At 43.9% G+C, this 24,527-nt stretch overlaps 1 protein-coding gene across 8 annotated transcripts in view; it reads right to left on the reverse strand.

Moving 5' to 3' along the window:
• NEO1 (neogenin 1) overlaps positions 1-24,527 on the reverse strand; it is a 165,835-nt gene that overhangs the window by 69,303 nt on the left and 72,005 nt on the right. For all 8 annotated transcript variants that reach the window (XM_032750345.3, XM_032750344.3, XM_032750343.3 and 5 more), the window contains exon 5: positions 17,013-17,149. In XM_032750345.3, the coding sequence (XP_032606236.3) occupies positions 17,013-17,149 (137 nt within the window). The remainder of the gene's footprint in view (positions 1-17,012; positions 17,150-24,527) is intronic.

The raw sequence follows: 24,527 nt of genomic DNA on the forward strand, positions 1-24,527 counted from the left end.
CACTATCATTTCATCACCTGGATGTTCCTTACATCACAAGGTGTTCCCAAAATTCTTCACCAGCACCATTTGCTTCCACAACCCCAATGAACTCAGAACACTCCAAATCCCCTTTTCCACACTCAGCAGTGCAGACTTAGCTCCACAGATAAAAACAATACCTCATTCCCCCTCTAATTTCCTATTAAACAATGAATTCATTCCTTTTTTCCTGCAGGAGGGAATTCATTCTGACTCACAGCACCAGTGTTTGAGGCTCTTAGTGAGTGACACTGTCAGAAGGGCCCTGGGGAAGGAAGGGCAACAACATCCTGCAAAAGGCTCTCCATAGCAGAGTGTGGCTTTTTCCACACAAAATACACATGGATGGATTCAATCACCTATCAACACTTTATTTTAATTTTTTGTCATTTTAACAGGTCCAGACATCAGATTAACTCACCCACATTTTCTGAAATCTCCCCCAAAAGGCTTCTAAAACCCTCATGTCACACTGACCAAATCTCCTTAGTCTGATTTTTTTCAGTCTGCTGATTTAGGTGCTAGGTTACACAGCACTCTTGGGAACTCAGGATTTCACACTTCAGCTCCTCAAGAAATGTAGAGTGAAGACCATCTGGTCCCAATGATTCCTCACTCTTCACTTCAGAGGTTTGCTCTGAAATAGATTTTACTAACACTGCAAGTTCAGGTATAGCCTCCCTCCAGCTCCCTCTATTTGAAAAGATAAAATACAATTTAAGACAAAAGTCTCCAATTTTGTAGAGAACACAGACAGCAGGAATTCACTTTTCTGCTTCAGGCCATCTTCTCACCCCTTTCTCCTCACACTCCATCATGTGCTGACCCTGTGCTGTCCCTGGCAGATGTCCCAGCTCTGACAGGCTTGGAAAAAGTATCATAAGATTTGTATGTTATTAACAAATGACTGAAAGTTTTGTATTAATTTACTTGCAAATAAACAGGAGAATAATAATTCCTTTCCCTTGTCCTTAGGAGCTCTCTGAGGAGGTTTGGAAGTCGGTTTTTTTCTCTTTCCAGGGTAACTTTTCACTGCTGTTGGGTGCTCACTGTGAACACAAACACCACGTGCCCAGTATTTGTTTAACCTCTGGCTGTGCCTTTGCTTTGTGTTTGTAGTAACCTTCCTCAAACTATTTTATTCTTAGTTAACTTCTATTACACAGACCCCCCTCTACAAAACTAAATGCTGATGGATGTCACCACCCAGTTTACAGGCCTAATACCCAGATAAATTTTGGGTTTGAGCCTGGATTCTGCATGTTTTTCATGACTACAAGGCCATTATCTCTGGTGTGGGGTTGGACCCATTGATGTGAGGCTGTTTGAGGCCTGGGCAGGGAGGGACCCTCAGTGCCACGATGGTGCTGAGCTCCATCAGAACAGAGCAGTGAGGGCAGCTGGGGCTGGAGAACCTCTGTGCCCATACTGATGCCTTGTCAAGGCTGACCCAGAACAGAGACTAGAGGAGCAGGGATTTATTAAAAGGCCTCAGTGGATCCACCTTGGGCAGCACAAGAGGCCAGCCAGGGCTGCACCCAAGATAAACCAAAATGGTCACAAAATGAACCACAGGTCATGGGGTTTCACTTTTATAAGTTCTGCTCCATTTGCATACTGGAGTTAATTGTGCGATTACAGCTTTAAGCCATGAAGTCACATCCTTCTTGTTTTTCTCTCTTCAGCCAAAGATTGCAGCTCTCCATGGGATCAGGACAGGATCAGGAATGCTGTTTGTGCTCTTGGGGCTGAGATTTGGATCATTGGTCCCCAGCTGGAGAAGGAATTGTTTTGTCTCCCTGCTCTGTGCAAAGAGCTCACCAACACTTAATATGAAGCCCAGAGCCACACACTAAAGCAGCACAGAATGTGAAGATATAAAACCTGAGGCATCAATACAAACACACACAAACCACTCCCTTTGCCTGTATGGCCAGGGAAGGGCTGCTCCTGAGGGACAAGCACACCTGGGCCCCCACAGGGGTGCAGGACAGGTGTAGGAACAGCGGGAGGAGTTCCTGTGTGTCTCAGGGTGACAGACACCAGGTGCTGCTCTGACCCACTGTATCCCCATGGATCAGGGGTGTAGGATGGAATTCCCATCCCCTCTGAGCTCAGGGAAAATGCGCCAGAGCTCCCTCAGCTATTCTCTACAGGGATGAAACACTGACCTTGGTCCAAGATTAGGGAAAAGCTGCTTCCTTAACACTTCTCAGTGGTATTCAGCAACAGGACAGAAAGCAATGGGCAAAAAAATTAAATCACAAGTTCCACCTGACTGTGAGGAAGAACTGCTTTCCATGAGGGTGCAGAACCCTGGAACAGCTGCCCAGGGGGGTGTGGAGTCTCCCATGTTTGGGAGACATCCCAAACCCACCTGGATGACCCTGAATGGACTGCATGGTCTCGAGAGGTCCCTTTGAATCCTGACTGTTCTGTGAGTCTGTCAGGAGTATTTGGCCCCACCAGTGAGTGTCTGTCCCACAACAGAGGAACACACAAGTGAAAACTCAAAACACCTGTGGACTGAACATGTACAAATTTACCAATTCCAGTTTCCTTCTATGGGAAACTTTTGGACTCAATACCTTCTGCACTTGTCACCTCTCCTCCAGTGCTGCCAGTAAAGTCCTCCATGTCCAAAGACACCACAGATTTATTTCCTTCTTGTTCAGACTGAGCCCACCCTCTGTGGGAAGGCATCTCCCAAAACCTGCAGAGGCAGAGGCTGGGATTAACCTGCTGCTCTTGGGGTGAACTCCCCAGTGAAGGAGGAGCTCAGACAAAGAGCAGATGACAAAAGAGATTTCTATATGGAAATGAGTTCACCAGATGACATGGAAAAGCTTATCAACTGTAATAAACTAGAGCAGAGCTCACTCAATGCTTAGCAGAGGGTATTACTGATTACCATTCGAAGCGAGCCTTCCACGCAACTTCTCGGGTGATTTTTAGAAGTAAAAACCTTAATCTGGGCATCAATAATGTAAAACTGTTACATTCATTATTTCTCTGTTTTACTAAGCTCTCCTTCCCCAGCCCTTCTAGGAGAAATCTCGCCTGTTTGACCCTGAATCTACTCCAAGTACCATGGAAACATCTGAATAACAAGAACGCTCATCAAATTTTAAACTTCTTACAGCACTGCCAAAGGCAATGAAATTTTTATTGAATTCCAGAGCCCTCATTTTCCACACAAAGCCAAGCTGGAGAAGAGGCCTCAGACAGCCCTGAGCACGACAAGGCCCAGAGCCTTTGGGGCCTTGTTTCCCATTTCCAGCTATTTCCAGGCAAAACTCTCAATCCCACTTCCCACCACGCTGCCTCTGGTGTCTGTTTAGATCCCTCCTGCTCACTCCAAACAAATCCCCAGCAGGGATCCTCCATCTGCCCTGGGACTATTTAGTGGGAGGATCTGCAGCACTGCTGCAATCACTGTGAATAATGCAGTGTTACTTCAGGATTTAGGGATGCTTATTCTGGATATATATGGTGGATATATATGGTGGATATAGGGCCAGCTCCTCCCTCCACCCAGAATGACACCCAAACACCACAGTAAGAAATGCTTTATAAGTGGAATTTGGAATATGGCACACTTCCCACTTTTATTTTCTTTCTTGAGTCTTTCAAAAACTCAAATCCTAAGTTTACAATTGTTCAAATAATTTTCATATGTGAAGATTAAAAAATAGTAATGACAAAACTGTTGAATTTTTTGAAGATGACAAGGAGATGCCTGGAAAGCAGAGAGGGACTGCAAAGCACCATGGAGAGGGAATGAATGGCCCTGGATGTGACAGCCCTGGAATCCCAGGTGCCTTCCCCAGCCCCAGCTCTCTGGTGGGATTGGGTGGACATTTAGGGAGCAAATCCCATATTTGAGAGGCGACTGTGGCCCCTCGGTCACAGCTCTGAAGGGACAGATTAGGGGCTGCATATTCTGAAAAATCAGTGCTGAAGTGTCTGGGCACTAAAACAGCTGGATACATTTCCTCTTAATTTTTCTATGTCCCAGTCAATTTTTTAAATGGATTCAATGCCACTTCATTTCAGCAGAGAGCAAAAATACATTCATTAGTGGTTATGAATGATTCAGGTGCCATGGAGCTGAATACCAAAACAGGAATAAATATGGATTTGAACCAAGCAGTATAAATAAATCATGGGACTACCCCCTGAATAAGGAAAAATATCAAATATTGAATATTTTCTCAATAAAGTAGCACTGTGAAGTTTGTGCAGTGCACAAGGCAGTGAGATCCTGGGGAGAAACAGCAGGGGAATACGTATTTAAGAATTTCCTAACTCCATCCCGTAAGAAGGGGAAAGAGGACGTGACAAATTAAAGACAGCAAGCCTTGACATCCCATATCTTTAAATATTTCCCAGTGCAGCCCTCACAGTGAGGGGGTTAATCTGTGTGCTACAGACTGAGGCGCTCCAAAGGCCAGGAAGGACACACATTTTAAGATTATTTCAAATATTAAGCTGTTTGTTCACTGAATACAGATTGCCTCAGATCATTTGGGGAAAAGACAAACTAGGGCTGGAACAGTAAAAATAATTTATGGGATCATCTAAGCCCCTCTCATGTTCACCAATAGCTGCTGCTGGATCCTGGCACTATTAAAAATAGCTTTTTGCTGATCAAGTTCAAAAGAAAATATAGAGAGTTACTGCTGCTCCATGTTTTTGTCTTGTAATGACACAAATTCTGCACACTGGCTTTCCACATCAATTCCAATTCCTTTCCAGTTCAGTGAATGCAGGCCCATCTTCGCATCAAAGTCCCTTCTAATTTACAAATCCCAAAAATAACCTTAATTACAACCCACTTCAATAACAGCTTCCGTGTAAGGAACAAGCAAACAAAACTCTGCAGCCTGAAAAGAAACGACTCAAAGGACTCAATAAAGAACTAGATAAACATGCCTGGCATAGTGGGAGAATAAGGGTGGACTGGCTCAGCCTTTCCCATGAAAGCTGGGAAAAGAAAAACAAAAAAAATTTAATAGATTGGCACAAAATAAAGAAAAAAGGTGGTGTTCTTCTCAGAGCCATAGGATGAGGGGGACACCAGATGTTTACATGGAGTGAGAGAGGAAAATGGAATAAAAGAAAAGAAATCTATGGGGATTGATAAATAATGGAGAAACCACAGAGGAAAGCCCAATCTGCCTGGAGAACAAAGCATTACTCAGGGGAAATAACAACTGTTCTCACCCTTTACTGAAATCCCCTCAGCCATCTGCCTCTGGACACTGTCAGAACACGGGGTCCTGCAGCAATCCCTGGCAGGGACCAGAGCTGCCACCCTGCCTGGCTGGCACCATCCAACAGGAGCTCTTGGGGGGCTCTACCAAAACAGATTTTTACATTTTTTTACATTTTTATCTTTTATGTTTTTTTATCTTGAAATTGATTCTAATCACCGAGGTACAGAAAAATACAAAATAAACTTGGAGCAATCTTTGTAAACTGTGGCATTCACTGTACAAAAAAATCTTCTAAATAATCTTTCAGCTTTCCAGAATTCCTGAGGGTGGAATCTGGGGCTGTTTCTTGCCACACTGCACAGGTACAAATTTGCCTTTCCAATCTCTTATGTTGAAACCTGGCCCAGCACATGAGGCCAGTGAGAGCAGCAGGAATTCAGAACAGGAATTCGGGAAAGCACAGACCTCTGTAACGCTCTTTTTTCTTAAATAAAATGCAGTAATTTGGGTAATGGTAAAGAAATTTAGACAGGTATTATGGATCAGGTGCACACCTTAAATCCAAGGAAGTTTTTAATATTTAAAGTTTGTGATATGCTAGAAAAGAATTTTTCTCTCAAAGGGAAACAGAGTATTGACACATTTTAACTACAAATTAGTAACAGTTAATAGATTAGGAGTTCTAAGAGACTTCAGAATTCATATTTCAGATAAGCAAATTAAATAGTGACCACGTTAACAAGGCACAGGAGCCTCCTTATAAAAACACTGGTCAATAATTTTAAAATGCTATCTTGGAACAGTATTTCTGGCAAGGTGGTACAACAATGGGTTCCTACAAGGGAAAGATGGTTTTCCAGACGACCCATCTGAGCTGTTCCAGGCAAACCAAACAATTCTTTAGGTTGGAAACAACCTCCAAGATCATTGAGTCCCACCATTACCCCAGCACTGCCAGATCCATCACTAAACCACAGCCCCAAGTGCCACATCCAGAATTTAAATATTCTCTTTAATCCCTGAGATTTTCCTGCACTTCAAAGAATTTTCTCTTTTCCTTGGAAAACAACAATCAACAATTACAATCCCATGTGAAAGTAAAGAAGCCAAGTTCCAGTTTCCAACAGAACCAGCTTAACATTTGAAGCCACAATCCTTTACCCAAGTACCCCAAGTCCTGATTTAACATTAGTGTGGTTGATGTGCTGATGCAGAGCTCTGCTAACAGCACCAGCAGTCCATGGAAACCCTTTGGAGGCTCCATAAAAGGTTTTTTCATGTGCTCCAGCACTTGCTTACACCCAGGGGAATTTTACACGAGTTACCAGGTCCATTGTGGAAACCCTCACTTCTAATGATTCTCTGTGTGCCTGCCTGGACTGTTCCAGCTGCATCTGAGCAGCAGCAGCAGGGAGATCAGCAGCTCTGCAATCACTCCTCTAATGGTTAATCACACTAATGATCGTTTAAGCAAATTAGCAGAGCAAGAAGCATGCACCGTGCAGACTGAGTGTGTGACTGGGAGCAAAAGCACAGCCAGCGCCAAGGTCAGAGCCCACAGCTGCTGCAGCCCCAGAAATCCCAGCTTGTGGAACTGAGCCTCCTCCCCAGCCCCACAAAGCCTCCAGTGGTTCTTCTCCTTTCCCACTCCATGCAAATTCCCAGAGAGCAAAGCAAAGTTTCAGCTAATTATTTAAAGCACAATGATTTGAGCCTTATGGTTTCTTCTGAAGCCAAGAGAACATACTAGGGTGGTGGTAATGAACTCTTATTTTTCTACTATCTTCCCATTGGAAACACCTTCCTAAAATACAGTTTCTTCTCTATGTGGCATCTTAGTCTGTGCTACAGGAAACAGGCAAAAGATAAACACTATAAATCAGAGCTATGTTAGTGTTGACATTGTCAGTAAACAAAGTTATTAATTATACATGTACTGGGAAAGCTGAAAAAAATTATTTGCCTAAAGGGGAAAGGAAAGGCAACATTATATTTTAAAGATTCTGCCCAAAGTGTGGCACACAGCTTATAGTAAATCATTAGAATTTAGTGAAATGTTTGTTCTGCAGCCCTGACTCAGCTCTGAGCTGTAAGCTGCTAAAAACTCACCTCAAAAGAGACTTTCAGTACAGAAAAGTGACATATTTGAAGTTCTACTTCAGCTTCTTTGGCTCCTCCCTGTGCACAAAGCCTGAGCTTCCTGCCCACAGCAGCTCCATCCCTGTCACAGAGCCATGGGGTGCTGGGGAAGGGCCAGTCCCAACCCTCAGAGCCCTGCCCAGCCTGGCCTTGGGCACTGCCAGGGATGGGGCAGCCACAGCTCCCCTGGGCACCCCGTGCCAGGGCCTCCCCACCCTCACAGGGAAGCTGTGGGCACAATTCCTCACTCCTCCAGAGGCACATCACCAAATCCATGACTCTCCAGAGGCTGGGATCACCAGGACAGGGTCTGATGCTTTGCCCAGGCAGATGGTTCTGTTGCTCTTCCCTCACCCACCTCATTTCCCTTTGTGCCTTCCTGCAGTTTCCAGCAGGATCTGCTCCATGGCCCTGCTGGGCACTGAGGTGGCACTGACTGCCCTGTGCTTCCCAGGGTCTTTCATGGACGTTATTCCATCAGGACAAACAGCAATAACTGGAGGCTGGAGCTCCAAAACACTACAGAGCTCATGGAGGTACAGAACATGAAGCAGAATTATTTCCAAAGGCTGCCAAAACTGTCACATCTCCTTCAAATCCCATTCCACTCTATCACATTGCTATGGAAAAAATATATTGTCCTTGTGCTTGCTGATCCAGCTCCTGACAGACAAGCAGCACTTTTTGGAAGCTTCTGCAACTTGCAGGCAATACAAAGAGAAATCCTGAGCAACCCTACATTGTGTCATTCACCTGTCAGTAATGGGGAGGTTCCAGGGGGCCTTTAAACATTGTAACTCAGGATGAGCACAAACCCCCTTTTATTCAAATTGTATTCACAGAACCAAGTGCTTCACTGAAGGTAAAACCATCTGATGTGAGAGACACACAGCCTGGGGAGTGGCACTTGCAGAGCACAGGGTGCTTTGAGGTACCACACCACAGCAATTCATATCCTCACCTGCAAAGTGCTTTGTTTCACATTATACTGAATCTACATTTAAGTTCCTAAGGATGTGAAAATAGAGATCACAGATGCAACCTTTGAGTCAGCAGTTGAAAACAAACAAGACCAGCAGAGCTGCCAGAATTTGGGACTGGTTAGAAAAATATTCAATATAAAAATAATGTTCTGCCCTTCATTAACCATTAACCAGCCTGCTTTGAGCCTGGTTTCCTTCTGTGACTATCTTAGATCCTGTTCCCACTTCCCTCCAGGCCTGCCCCCAGCACCCCTCTGGAGAGAGCACCTTGAGGAGCACAAACCACCTTTATTAGGCAGCTCACATGTGCCTCCAAGGCTTCCCATATCCTCCAAGTGTTTAACTTCCACTGGCACTATAACCAAACCCTGTTTACTCCAGGAACCCAAACTCCACCGTGGTTTTCCTTGAAATTATTCTCCTCACGAAGACAAACTAATTAACTGCAAGGCTACGTAGGAAATCAGCCAGCACAGATAAGAGCCCTCCTCCTTCCCACAAATTACTGGATTGTTTCATCTCTGCAACTTCGGGAGAAACTTCCCTGCCAAAGACTAGAGCTTTGATAATGAGACATCCAGTAATGGCAATAATCTGGCTCCCATTAGAGAAATCAATTATCTGCTGGATGGGAGTCAGCTTAACCATCATAAAAATTTAACTTGAAAGAAAGTATATTTCACTTTATAGCACGGACTCTCTCTCAAGACTGATTGATGTGTGGTGTTCCTCAGCATTTCCACTTTAACATCACCCTCAGTTTTCATCACGAAATTTGGTGGTGTGAAAACAGTGCAAAAGTTTCTGTTGAAATGGAAAAAAAAAATTAAATCCCATAAATTCAAAAATTAAGCTTGGAGCTTGATTTAACCATTTAATATGGAAGGATGACCCTGATACATAGAGAAAAGTACTCACCATTTAGGGCACAACTCCTATAAAAAGAGTCTCATTTAGAGGCAAAAGGCATTTTAATGAGCTGCTTAGTTCACACATCCACATTTCTTGGAAGTCTCTGGCATGTGCAACTTAAAAATTACTACTGAATCTTTCAGCTTCTAGCTTGCAATTGAAATTCTGTCATCTCCTTTTGATGGGGAATAAAAGCAGTATTAAAACCCCTATAGCTTATCTCTAGTACATACATCTACTGTATCCTTGAATCCTTAAAAGCATCCAAGAGCACTTGGGACCGTGAGCCAGCTGGGCTTACCTTTCCTACAGCATTGTAGGAGAAACACACTGCAAAAAGAGTAAATCCCGGGCTGGACAAAGCCTGTTCCGAACTAAAAAGCACATTTTTACTTTGGAGACCAAAAAAAAACTCCATCCCTAAATACAAACCCTGGGCAAAACTCTGCATTTTCTGTAACTGCCTGTCTAGGCCAAAGGCAAAGCCTCAGCTTACTGTTTTAAAAGCCATTTTTTGGGGGAAAGGATTTCTGTCCCTAAAGCAGCAGCTGGTTCAAACCCCTGTTAATATGATCCCCATTTATTAGAAACTCTGCCTGAAAGAGAAACCAGCCTTTACAATTCCCTCAGTTCAATATCAGTTTCGACACTGTAGATATTTAAGACACTGCTGCTTAATTTAGTAACATTTTCATTATCCCCAAGGATTCCTCAAGAACATTTACAAGGAAAACCATTTATGTGAATTCTACGGGTTACTGATAATTTGGTTTTCTCTTTCTTAATGGGTTTTTTATAAATATATATATCTCACAAAGAGTATTTTTTTAAATTCCACATGTATCTCATCTTCCTGGCATGTGCACTTCTGGATCTTACCTCCCAAATCCACATGCCATTCCATTATGGACACCCATCCCAAAGGATCTCATCCCTGTCCACATTAACTCCTGCCCATTTGGGGGCTGTTTTATAACTGTTTTTTCAGTGCCACAAAAATCCATTTGAAAGCTCTGCAGCACCTCTGTAACACAAAGATAACTTTTCCAGATAAAATCAGTCTTGGAGCGATCCTTGTAAACTGTGCCATAACTGCACAAAAATCTAATTAATCTTTCAGCTTTCCAGTAATATTGAAGGTGGAATGTGGGGCTGCTTCTTCCCACATTGCACAGGTACAAATTTTGTATTTGCCTTTACAAATACAGGGAGTTTCAGATGTTTCATGTACAACTTCACGATTAAATGTTGTCAGGTCTTTGGAAAAGAGACTTTGGAAGAGGAGCAGCCTCTCCCTTGCAGCAGGATTATCTGGGGCCTGCACACCCATGGTGCTGGGGATGGTCCATACAGAGGGGCTGAACATCATCCCTGTCCCCACCACCAGGACCATCCTGGGATCATCCCAGCCTCCTCCTGGCCACAGGAATCCATCCCACTGACCCAGGCACACCCAGCAGCTGCCCCTGCCCAGTCCTGACCCCAGGAAAGGTTGGAAAACCTTCCCAGCCCTGAGCTGCCGAGTGCCCCCCGCCTGGAACATGGCAGCAAGGCACAGATCATGGCCTGGCAGGGCTCCCCTGAGCTTCTCCTACAACACATTTCACTGATCTCTGACACCACCACGGAATGTTAAACATCTGCACTGCTACCAGAGAATGCTCCTTGAAATTCCAGCAAAGCTCATTGGTGACTTTCAGAAATACAGCTAAAGAAAACAAATGTTGGTGCCCACATTGAGAACCATGGCAAGCTCTCTTCCACGTGTCAAGGGCTGCACAAATGTTCCTCCTGGTCTTAGAAAAACATCAAGACAGACTAAAAAACCTGCAACAGTCCAGCTACAGAACAAGATTTAGACACTGAGCAGGAAAAGCAGAGGTTCTGCTGAGCCCAAGCCCTGTGGAACAGGAATCAAGTCACAGTCTTGAGCAGGAGTGAGACTTTTGCACGATGCAAAGAACACCTTGTGGAAGTTTACCTTTATTATTAAAAATTACAACTCTCCTGAAGATGGCCTTTTCTGGTGTCCAGGTACAATCTGAACAAGTGATGTAGCTTTAAAATAACACTCCCCTGTCCTTCATCTCCCATGTCTCTGAATATCTGTTTGTAACTTTTCCACCAGCAACACTTGCCTTGAATACAAATGCAAGAGGCAAAAATTCCCAGTTAGTTGAATTCACAAGTGTGAACTCCATTCACATTAAACTACACCAAGGAGCAACAGTGATGACTTTCAGAAAGCCTTTTCAGACAAACAGTGAAGTGCAGTGGTAGAGACCCAAATTCCAGGGAGTCCAGCTCATCCACCATCCACACCAGACTCCTGCACTCTCTGCCCTTGTTTGCATCACTACAGAAAAAAGGTCACTAATTACTCATTACATTTGCAGGGCAAGAAATAACTCCTATGAAGCCAAGGTGTTGTTTTTGCTACCAAGAGCTTCCCCAAGCAGTCCATTCTGAGACCCTCCCCAAAAGGACAATATTTTGTCCCCCATGTGAGCCTTTGACAAGTTCAGGTTCGTGAAACATCTCCTGAATCTCTAATTGAGGAGCAGCCCATTATCAAATACAGCACTGTGCTTAATTAGAGAGAGAAATCGATGAAGATCATCTAGAAGGTATGAGAGAGGTCTGAGCAATTTTCAGTGATGGTTCAAATTTCTTCCCTGGAATTGTTTTCAATAATAATGAAAGCTTAATGCAAAAATAACAGTTACCCAGACGTATTATTCTGCTGCTGCAGGACTTAATGTGCTTTGCAAACAGCTACAATTTCTGGGGCAGGATGGCATCAGCTTTTATCAAAGCAGCTGCCCCAGAGAACCCAGGAAAACAAGCCCAGGGTTCTTCATATTCAGGCTCTTCCTTCTGCAGCTGTCCTGGTTCTCTTTTAAAGAAAGTCCTGACTTGCCTCACACATCCTTGCACATTCTCATTTTATTTTAATAACAAGTCATATGTTAATAGATGCATAATCACAACTAGTTTTTAAGCCAAAATCTTCAATTAAAAATTTAAAATAATGACATGCTATGAGTAATTAAAGTACTATAGGCCCCATCCCAGCAAGAGCAAAGGCAACAGGGAAATCAAGGTGAGGTACTCCTGACCACCCCTCCAGAGCACAGAAATCACTGTTCCCTGAAACAGCAGGACCAACACTCAAAAATATCATATTTTCTGCTGGAATAAGGCTTTGCCATTGCTGTAAGCCTTGTCAGCTCTACTGAAAAATATTTCCAGCACTTCCTTCTAAAGCACAAAGTGGACAATTACATCAAAACATTTCTGCATTGGGTTTTTTCCATACAATTTGCTCTGGCAGCACGAACGAGGCTGTGATCAGCCAGTTGCCACATGCAATCTCTGTTTTATCATTACAGATACCCCAAAAGCAGCTTCTCTTGTTTTATTTTTAAATTTAGTTACATTAACACAGTGAGACATTTCATACATCATACTTCATATACACTATCAGACATTGAATGTTGTCCTGGACAACTCAGAAGTTGACTTTCTGCTATTCCAAAAACTCACTGAAAGGCAATAGCACAGAGCAACTCCCAGTCTTCTCCTACAAACACAGGGACTAATTTATTTTAGAGGCTTCAGACCAGCCATGTCAATTTTATAGGAGAATGAAAATGGAAGGGGTTTTATTTTTTGTTTATGATTTTTCTGGTTCATTATTAACTGCAGTAAATATTTCAACAGGGAGAGAAAGTCCCCCCAAGCTGCTGCCCCCACCCCAGCACCAAGGCAGGCCACAGGAAGCCCCTGTGGTGACCCCACTCAGCCCCAGGCCCTGCACAAACCCCCAGGGCACTGGGCACAGCCATAAATTTGAAATATTGCCCAGATGAAGGCTGAACTTGTGACCTTCCCAATATTTAACTGCCACTGTGGCTCTTCCAGACTGAGTAGATTAAATACAGTAACTACCTGTTTCCCCAACTCTGCTGTCATCACCTCCCAATCTTATCTGAGGGAAATGCTACAGATTCTTTCATGGCTGGGGACAGCAAAACAAAAATTTCCAGTGCTCTCAATTCATTACAGGCGTGGTAAATAAACCTGGTAGCAGCACCCACAGAGAGGGGAGAGCACTGTCCCTACAGCCAAGGGAGAGGTGAACTTCAGACACCAAATTCTTGCCTCCACCATGGGAAGTGTCCTGCCTTTGCTTGGCCTGGACTGTGGTGACCTGTTGGATTACGCCCTTTTCTGACCCAGAGATGGGGCAACTGAGGGGTGTTTTTAAAACTTTTATTCCATTTTCAGCCTCATGAGAAAGGTGAGACAATGCAGATGTTATAATTCACTCCATCACAATCAGAAACCAACTATTTCCTAATGACATTATAAGTGTCTCTTGCCTATCAGCTTTTCTCACACCGTGCTGTAAATGCCTTAAAGCCAATCATCTAAAATGCATCTTCCATAGTTCCATTTCTCCAAAGTATCCGGTGTTGTTTGCAAGGCCATCCTTTGAAACTTGCTTCTGGTTCCATTCTCTCTCAGCAATGTCTGTCCTATCCCATGGCATTTCTAAGTCAGCATTTCTTATCTCAAGGTTTGCACACAGATGCACACAGTGTGAGCCTTCTGTCAGGCTTTGAGAATTCCCTACAAACCCATTTCCCAGTGACACCTGCTTTTGCACCCAAGGAAAACTGAGGAGGTGCCTTTTCCACGTTCTGTGACACTCTGGGAACAAAGGTGCCCACACGTTTTGTCCATTCTGTGTTTGGCCCTACCCCAAGTGTGGGCAGGATTCGGCAATGCCCAGCTTTAGGGGCTGGCACTCTCTCAGCCACAGCTCTGCCTGGCACATTCCCTGTTCTCTCCCACATGAAGCCACTTCTCAGACGCACCAGGCAAAGGTTCAGTGTGTGACCAGTGGGTCCATGGAGTCCCCAGTTTGCAGATATATAGAATCACTGAATGGTTTGGGTTGGGAGGCACCTGACGGGTCACCATTCCCCCCTGCCATGGCAGGGACATCTTCCACTAGCCCAGGTTGTGCCAAGCCCTGTCCAGCCTGGCCTTGGACATTTCCAGGAACAGGGCAGCCAAAATTCCCTTTCAAAGGTAAGGAAATTTCTTGACTCTACCTCCCAGATACACAATGCAGATAAAGAGTGTGAGGACAGAAATTTGTGTAGAATACTTCTGGACTCTCATTACCTTTCTAGTCAAGTTAAAGGTTATTTTCCTGATTCAGTCCTTCTGTGATGTATGTAGGGAAACAAATCCCAATCATTTTTTAAACCCAGCATTAAGGCAATAAAGGCTCCTCTAGCACCTTTTATTTACGACACAGGGGTTCAGCTATTTTCAGGTATGTGAAACCGGTGATATCGTTAAGTGTCACCAATAGGACCTGAGTAACTGCACTGAAGGTGCCACTTATCCCAATTGAAAATGGTGCCAAAAGTAACAGAAAACACCCAGGAACTCCCAAGATTGATGGTTGTACAGTTCCATATAAGCTGGAATAAGATTTCCTCAACCACCTCCCTCATACCTTACACAAACCCAGGGTAAAACTCAGGTATTTTCCTGCCAGTTGAGCACAGTCTCAGTGTGACACACTTGAGGGCACCCTCTCCCCAGGGAGGTCAGGAATTTTATCCCCACTGCCATGGAAGGAGAATTCAGTGGCCAGCACCATACCAGAGACAGTCATTTTCTTACAGGGTTTTGTAACCTTGTCAGAGGACACAGAAAAGCTGGCCATGGAACAAAGGAGCCTTTAAGAGCATTCCTCTGAGTCCATGCACAAGTCAAACTTACAAGTGGATAAAGCAGGTTGTTTCTGCCTGGAAATTCCAGTCAGCCCCTACCTGGCACTGCCAGGAAACCTCAGTCAAGAGGCAGCCACAGGAACAACTCTCCAGTTCCACTGCCCTACCACTGCCAAGCAATAGCATCATCCCCCTTGGCACAGAATTCCATGTCTAAACTGACATGGGGAAATGTCATTAGAAGGGAAAATACTGGCTGCCTGAGCACAACCCCCAGTACAGAGTGAAACCTCTTGGAAATAACAAGGGCTTCAAGGAGAACTGCAGAAAAATACAGTACCCAAAAAAATAATTCCTTGTCTGAAATGCTGCCAGACTAATTTCCAAGAATGGAAGAAAGAACTTAAATTAAGCAAAATCATGCTGTTATTAGGTGGGGAGGAATGACAATTTCTTTGGTCTAGAAGAAAATGATCCAGGGATCAGGTAACAGTTATCCAAGCTATTCAACCCTGCACAGTAATGCAGAAATACAATTACTCCCTACAGTGACCTCTCAAGGAAAGCAGAATTAAGATTAGAACTAAGAAGTAAACTCAGAAATGTCACTATCTGAAATGCACTCTGTAGAATCTTTAATACATTTTAATACTCAAGCATAAAGGATTTTCTTTCCAGTGCCAGGTGTGTAACATCAGCATGGAAGGCCTGGCAGAACACATTCTAAATCTTCACAACCAAATGAAGGAATCCTTTACAATGGTCCAGATAAGGAGCAGAAGAGTTGTCTCCAGTTCACTATTCACTTTCATCCCCAGGTGACCTAGCTGGATGTCCTGCACTAAGGCTCCTCTCAGCTTTATCCACAACCTCCTTAACTGCATCATATCATTAATGGTATTAATTGCTGTCACTGCCCATAAAACACAAAACCAATTCTGTAAAATAGAGGCTGGAACTGAATTAAACACAGCACACAGTGAGCTGTTTGAAGCCATCGTAAAGTGTTCTAAGCATCAAGCTTGGAGGTATTTGGCCAAGATACAAGGTAAGAAAAATGTGAAGTTTTCTGCATGACCAGATAGAGTCTGAGTGCTTCCTTTTGGTCAGAAAACCTATCCTTTTGTTTATAGAAAATCCTTCATTTATGGATGTTCAGTGAATAAATTTCTCCTCCCAGAATTACTTTTTAGACCAACTTTGTAGCACCACAGTCCACAGTAAAGAAGTCAGGCAGGCTCTTGTAAGGATCCTGCATATGCCATGAAGCTCCAGAGGAAGAACTGGAAACCCCTACTAAGGGTCCAATCAGTAAAAAAGACATATTTTCTCATGATATGTAAGAAAGTCAAGGAAGGCAAACTTACCTGAATTTTTTCCCACTCCTTACCCAGTCTATTTTCTTTGCTGACCTAGTCTGCTTTACTTTGTTATGTTTAGTAAGATGCTTTTTAAAACTACATTATCAATATTTCAGTGCTTTTTCCAGTAAAAATATCTTGCAAGAGTAAGCAAAACAGTTATACACACAATAAACCAGCATATTACCAAATATCTTTTATCTTCTCACAAGCTCATTGAAAACAACAACGTATTTAAGGATTATGAAAAATGCATTAGAGATGTCCTTTCCAAAGACAACCAGGTTGCAGTACCACAGGTTGACTTTCAGATGGGATCAGCCACACTGCGGCCTTGGTCCTCCTTCAGCTACATGACATCAACCCCTTTGATTCTACAGGAGCAGATAGAGCAGCTTTTAAGCACCAACATGTTGTGTTATATAAGCACATTGCTCATTTGGCTATTTAGGAAATCATAAGGAGTTTGGAAAATAAATCAGAGTAACAATATTTATAACAGTACTGGAGGGGGCTTGGTTTTTAACAGGCCACAGAACCAATAACAGAATAAACTTAGATATTTAGGTATTCAGTCATCTGGAAAAGTGTTTTCTGTGAAAATCAAAACATCTCACCCACCTTGGACTGTCAGCTCCGCCTGAGCCTCCAGGGTGTCGTTGCCACTCTCAGCGATGCAGGTGAAGGTCCCGGCGTCGGCCTCGACCACATCCCGGATCTCCAGGACACCCCCGGGCAGCAGCTGGAACCGGCCAGACCTGCACACACAGGGACAGGGTCATTCCATGGGCCATTCCATAGACCAGCCTCAGACTTGCACACACAGGGACAGGGTCATTCCATGGGCCATTCCATAGACACAGCCTCAGACCTGCACACACAGGGACAGGGTCATTCCATGGGCCATTCCATGGGCCATGGCCTCAGGCCTGCACACACAGGGACAGGGTCATTCCATGGGCCATTCCATGGGCCATTCCATGGGCCATGGCCTCAGGCCTGCACACACAGGGACAGGGTCATTCCATGGGCCATTCCATGGACACAGCCTCAGGCCTGCACACACAGGGACAGGGTCATTCCATGGGCCATTCCATGGGCCATTCCATGGGCCATGGCCTCAGGCCTGCACACACAGGGACAGGGTCATTCCATGGGCCATTCCATGGGCCATGGCCTCAGGCCTGCACACACAGGGACAGGGTCATTCCATGGGCCATTCCATGGGCCATTCCATGGGCCATTCCATGGGCCATGGCCTCAGGCCTGCACACACAGGGACAGGGTCATTCCATGGGCCATTCCATGGGCCATGGCCTCAGGCCTGCACACACAGGGACAGGGTCATTCCATGGGCCATTCCATGGACACAGCCTCAGGCCTGCACACACAGGGACAGGGTCATTCCATGGGCCATTCCATGGGCACAGCCTCAGGCCTGCACACACAGGGACAGGGTCATTCCATGGGCCATTCCATGGGCCATGGCCTCAGGCCTGCACACACAGGGACAGGGTCATTCCATGGGCCATTCCATGGGCCATTCCATGGGCCATGGCCTCAGGCCTGCACACACAGGGACAGGGTCATTCCATGGGCCATTCCATGGACACAGCCTCAGGCCTGCACACACAGGGACAGGGTCATTCCATGGGCCATTCCATGGGCACAGCCTCAGGCCTGCACACACAGGGACAGGGTCATTCCATGGGCCATTCCATGGGCCATTCCATGGGCCATGGCCTCAGGCCTGCACACACAGGGACAGGGTCATTCCATGGGCCATTCCATGGGCACAGCCTCAGACCTGCACACACAGGGACAGGATCAATCCGTGGGTCATTCCAGGGGCCATTCCATAGACACAGCCTCACACCTGGACACACAGGGACACGGTCATTCCAGGGACATGACCTCGGCCATACCCTGGGATACCCTGGCCAGACCTGCACACACAGGGACAGGGTCATTCCATGGACACCACCCCAGTGTGGGACACAGAGGAGTTGTAATTACACCAGCACATCCCACACTGAAAATTAAGTTCAACCCTATCAATTCCACAAGAGCAGCTCATCCTTTTGCACTTGCAGCTTCACTTGTTCTTAATTAAATGTGATCCAAGGTATTTAGTAGAGAGAAGCCAGAACTGAAGAAAAATGAGGTACTGTAATCACATAATTAAAAAAAAAACATTTTGCAGATCCAGCTGGAATGACTGACTGCTTGGAAAGCTGAGGGAAGTACAACAGGAGAGACTGTGCCTTTACAACACAAGGACAGCAGTGCACATTATACAATGTAAATATAAATTCAATTCTGTGAAAAGGTAAGCCATCCCTGAGAGATTAAATACTTCAGAATAAGATACAGGTTATAAGAAATTCAAAATACAGACTCATCAGGTGACAACAGGTCTGTACAGAACCTCCCTCCCCCTCTGACTTGCAAAGGGCAGGGTAGGGTTTCTAACCCAGCCCTTACAATCTGCTTTTGCTGCTAAATGGGGCAGATAAAGGTGGCACTTCATGCTCAGTGCAGCACCCTCAGCCTCCAGCCACATCGTCCTCCTACTGCAGCCATCACTGACCTTCACCTGATACAAATTTGTACATGACTTTTCCAAGCTCCTTCAACACTCCCTCCAAGTTTCCACATGAAATACCAAATAAACTTTCCAGTAAAATGCCAAGAACCCCGAGCCAGGACAGCAAGTTGTGGATGCTGACCCAGAGCCATTCTTATTTGCAGCTGGAAAAGGAAGAGTCTGGGAGAAAGGGAAGGGAACCTGGTGGCTTCCTACCTGGCACTCTCAAGCCATGGCTTGTGGGCAGGAAGGGACAGAATTCTGTCCATATATGAACATTACAACAGTAGCCTTTTTTGATCTCTATTTGGAATGGCCAATGGACAAAAATCAATCTCGGTGCTTTCTCCATTTGAAATTTCCCTAAAATTACATCAGTAGCACAAATCCTGACCTGCTTGGACAGGTACATTGCTGGGACACAGCCTTTTGCCTCATCTCACTCTTACTTATCAGATAAATATTGATTTATGATCCTACTGTAACTGCTGATCAAATTTCTGGTTATTACATTTAAAAGCAGAGCAAACAAAACATAAGTGGCATTAAGTGTTAGAAGCATCCAAAGAGATGTCCCTGTCCAGGTGCTCTGCAAGGAAAGCCACACTGTTCCCACGAGAAACACCAGGACTACAGAAAGCTGGCTTGGAAGAAGTGCAGGGAATTTGAGTGAAGATATGAGCTTGAAAAATCATATTGAAAGTTTCCCAAATGCTGGGGAAAATGTCCCAGGCTTGCCTTGCATGGGAATGGCACGCCAGACAGGCTCTAAAACCAGGCCTAAAGAAAAACACCAGAGTAAGACAAGCCTGGACCTTGACACATCCATCCATGAAATTTTCAACCTTCTTTTATTATGTAAAAGAGCTGCTTTGACTTTTTGTTCTTGCAGCAGGGAATGTGCTGAGGGCTGGGATGAAAGCAGGGAGCTGGATCTGCCAGGGACAGCGGGACATGGAGCAGGGAAGGAGCTGTGCCCCAGGAACTGCCACTGGAATTTGGTCATTCCACATGCTGAAGGAATGATCAAAGGCCATCAGCGTGTCTGTGGCGTTTTGATGACATTAATGCCTTTTCCAAGATATCCATTGTTACCCTCTAAAAGCAACACGTGCCTTAGGACGCTCCTTTCCCTCTGCTAGCCTCTGGGGAAGTTACTGACAGCAGTTAAGATGCTACTAAAACTATTAAAAACTATTCCTCCTTGCCACTTTAGCTTGTCCTAGGGGATCTCACAAACTACTTGCAGCATCAGAATGTTTGTGGGAATTCTCCTGTTCAGCCATCTCAACATGTGCCATGTTTGTATTCCCTTTGATTTTTTTCCTCCAGAAAACCCAGAGTTGGGCTCAATTTCCCAGTAGGTGATTCAGTGGAAGTTTAATGGAAGAAAACAATTTATCTGCCAGACTCCTTGGTGATTCCCTCTGTATGAATCAGCTGTGGAAAAATTCTGGACTTAAAGCAAAGCTGCTTTTATAATAAAACAAAACATCTTAATTTTGTAAGGACAATGAAGGATTTTCACAAAAGGGCGAGGCAATCGGATTTCAGACACTGGAGACAAAGAATCAGCTTAATATAAAAGTGATAACATAATTTCAAGTGTCATTAAAAACAACAAAGATTGATCACTCAGATGTCAGGGAGAGGAAAATCAAATTCCAGCCTTTTATATGCATTCCATACAGCCCTCACTTGCACCCCCATAACAAACAATTACTGAGCTACTCCGGATGCCTCACTCACAGGCTCCTTCTGTTTCATTATCACAAAATATAGTGAGCCTTTATTAATTTACTGTAGTCAAACTGTCAGTTATACCCTGAGGTTTGGGCTTTTCTTCCCTCTTTTAAATTACTATTCCCCAAACATCTTATAATCTATTTGCTGTCTCAGTAAGTACAGCAGATAAAATTAGACAGTAAATTAGATTATTTTGTGGGATCTACTACCAGAAAAATCTCCATAATTACTCAGCTATGCTTAACCTTTCCTGAGCTGGGCAAGTTTAATTCACTTTGTACCAATCACTCAGAACCCTGCAAACAGAAATGTGTAATAATGGGAATCTCACACATTTGTGGGAAGCACTAAGGAAAACCCTGCATTAGGGATGTGGATGTGATCATACAATCACAGACTTCATGTGAGCACAGCCAACAGAGCAGAAATGAACATGGCCCAAGTGCCCTCAGCTGTCATCCCCTCACTGAAGGGAAGTATTACATGTACAACCAAGTTTCGGCAGGAATTTTTCAATTACATGAAATTTTGCTGAACTGAACAGCAGAAACCTGCTGCAGAGCTTGCTGGACTTTACAGACATTAAAATGTTACTGCTGCAGTCTTTCAATGGTTTAGTTTCAGATGAAGCATCTCATCTGCTGCAGGTTTTCAGAACCCGTGGCACCTGCATTTGCTCCTTCTCCCACAGGCACGTCCCAGTATAAATAAAGATACAGTATATGCTGTTGGAGCACACACTGATCCACACACTGCCAGGTTTTCAGAGCAGATCATCTTCCAGACATTTCTCTGTGCCTGTGTCCCAAGCTCTGGGGACAAATCCACCTGGGCAGTCACCTGGAACTTCTCTTTCCAAGTCAGGAATTGTCAAAAGCACAAAGCGAATCCTGCACTGCCGAAGAACAGACCCTTCACGCAGCAGGATCCTCAGCCTGACTGGAGACTCAAATAAAAAATATTCACTAGGCAAGCAAGGCTCCAAGTTGGCTCAAACCTGAAGAGCTACTCAGCCTGAATAGAACACCTTCATTCTAACCTTTTGTACCAAGCAATGTTGACGCTACAGGAGATTTTACTTTAGGAAGTCTTCCATAAAGGGCTTAAGATTTATTCCAATAACTTCATACTTCAGTGCCTTCCCTGCTTCCTTCCATTTCCCTCAGCATTCTTCAAATTCCTGGCAGAGATACTACTGACTCAGTCCACGGAGCCAATCCAGCTGGAAAAGCAGGAGGATATTCCCAGTGCTGAGCCCATGGATCATGTCTGTCCATGTGCCACCTGCCACCATGGACCACACAGAAGGCTGGAGCCTTCCTTCGGGTTTTGGAGCTCCACCTCAACCTAAGCAGGGTTTAGTCTTCTCCTTTCTTTACAGACAGTGGAGTTTTGGGAAAATTACAAAATATGAAGATTACAAGCTGGACCAGTGAACCAGTTCAAGGGAAAGCTTCTTAGTCTTTAGTGGCATTCTTTATGGAGAACCAAGAAGTCAGCAGTCTCTCCATCCATTTTCTTGAAAAATCTTCAAGTCAGTGAGTTCAGAAGGATTCCTTAGAATCCTAAGAGCCTTGTTCCAATGGAAACTTGGAGCACTGAGTAAACTTCCTTTTCTCACCCAATACCCAAAGCTGCCTTCTCTCACACTAATTAATTTGGAAAATATTTTATCAGAGCAACTAATTTCACAATATATTTCATTACAGGCTGTCTGAACAACTGCCAAAGCTGCCATCACTCAAGTTTACTCATATTTATCCATTAACATAAATCTTATTGCAGTCTTCAACAAATAATCCATCAAATTTAATCATCTTCCCTTTTCTCCAGATCTTATAACAAATATTTAATACCAAAACCCCACCACCCCCTATCCTTAAAATTAATCTATTTTCCTATACATACAGGCTCCTATCCATAGTCTCCTTAGGAATACAACTTGAAAGGCAAACGTTCTGTTTTGCATTCATTAATTACCACAGTTATGACAAAAGGAAAAATAAGGTTTTGTGTAAAAACCCTTTAACAAGGGGTCAAAATTAAGGACAATCTCCCCATGCTGTCTGAGTTTTGTTTCCTAAGCCCAGACACACACAGAGAAATGTCCCATTATATATGGCTATATCTACATATATGGATGTTAATGTTTGGGGTGGGGGTGTGCATAAACAAACATGGGATTTCAGAGCTTTTCCCAGGCAGAAGGGACATTAAAACTTGCCCAGATGAAAAGAATCAGTTTTTTCTTGGGATAAAGAAAAGCCATGCTAAGAAAGTCGTACTTTTATATCAAAAGGGGATTTGAATACAAATTAAATGTGATTTAATTTGTAATTACATTAACAGACCATGCATAACAAGCTAAGGTAGCTATTTAGCAACAGTAACTGCAGGCTTTTCTCCAACAAAGAACCTTAATTTCTGGAGATTTTCTAGTTATTCTATTCACACCAATAACACAATAGCTGGAGGGTGAATAGAGTTGAAGAGGTTTCTGTTCTCAGCTCTTTGAATCTCTGCCCTGTTCAGCCACAGTCACAAGCAGCAGACTTGGGAGCTTTGGCTCAGTTTGATCACTTGAAGGAACAATGAAAAAAGTTTACCCCACAGAGGGGAAAAAAGACCAAAGTTCTACCTTTACCTACCTTAAAACTCAAGCCTACAATGAGTACAGGTTCCACTTCAAGAACAAAGAGAGAGCAAAGTGTTGCAAGAAGAAAACAGTCAACTGGAACCCGTTCTTGTAACAAAAGGCAAAACACTAAAACTAATGCTAAATATTCTGAAAAATCAGGTTAGACTTGGCTGAAATTGTGTGCATTTGAAGATCAAGTATATTTAATAATGTTATGCTCCAGCCCTCCAGAACAATTTCTTACCCTGAATTATGAGAAAAAGAAAATACCTGTGAAGCACTAAGAAGTGATCATGGCAACCTCACAGAACGAGGGAAGCAAATTCCAAAGGGAATTAACAGCACTGTATTCAGTGGTGGGAAAATCTGAGCTTTAGGTTTCAAAAATCAAGAAAATAAAAGGAGAGCTTTAACTCCCTGTGCCCTGAATGTGCCACAGCCTAGAGAAGGACAGGGCATCAAAACTTCCTAAAGATGTGACATGACATCACTTTACATACAAGAACAACAAATTCAGATCTTGCCAGGCACATTTATTCTGCCATTTCATCCCATTTGATTGTACTGCTCCAATGAGTCTGCACCAGCTTTTGTAGGGGAGCGAGTTCTTATATTTATAAAACCCCCTGAATTTAAATCATGTGCCTTCACACTGACACAGTACCATCTCTCAGGGGCTGTTTGTCATTTCCCACAGCAGCCTCCCATCAAAGACAGTTCAAATTAGCAGCTCCTGGATTCTTTTAATTTAAGAGTTGCCAAAAAAAGAGATATATTATATCCCTGGTGCTACAGAGACTTGAGCATCGCTCTGGCTGCTTTCTGCGTCACAATTTACCCCTCCTTGTTCCATGATTAACTTGGCTCCCCATTAATCTCACTGCTGACTTTGAGGGACATGGAAAACAGTCAAAAATCTATTTGCAATCCTGGTTCTAGGAAGTATGTTCATTACATGGACAAAACCAGCCTTGATAAGATTTGTTCTGCTATTTTAATACAGATTTTCTACCACATTATTCTGACTGCGCCAGCAATGACAATGTATAAGTTCTCACTCTATACATCTCTGAAAGCTCACTGATTTTTTGCCATCATGTCTACGGTTTTATTATTCTATTTTAACGAGAAAATGTGTCATTTTGCTTTAAACACTTATTCTTCC

The sequence above is a fragment of the Taeniopygia guttata genome, chromosome 10 (assembly GCF_048771995.1).
Source record: "Taeniopygia guttata chromosome 10, bTaeGut7.mat, whole genome shotgun sequence".
Classification (NCBI taxonomy): Eukaryota; Metazoa; Chordata; class Aves; order Passeriformes; family Estrildidae; genus Taeniopygia; species Taeniopygia guttata.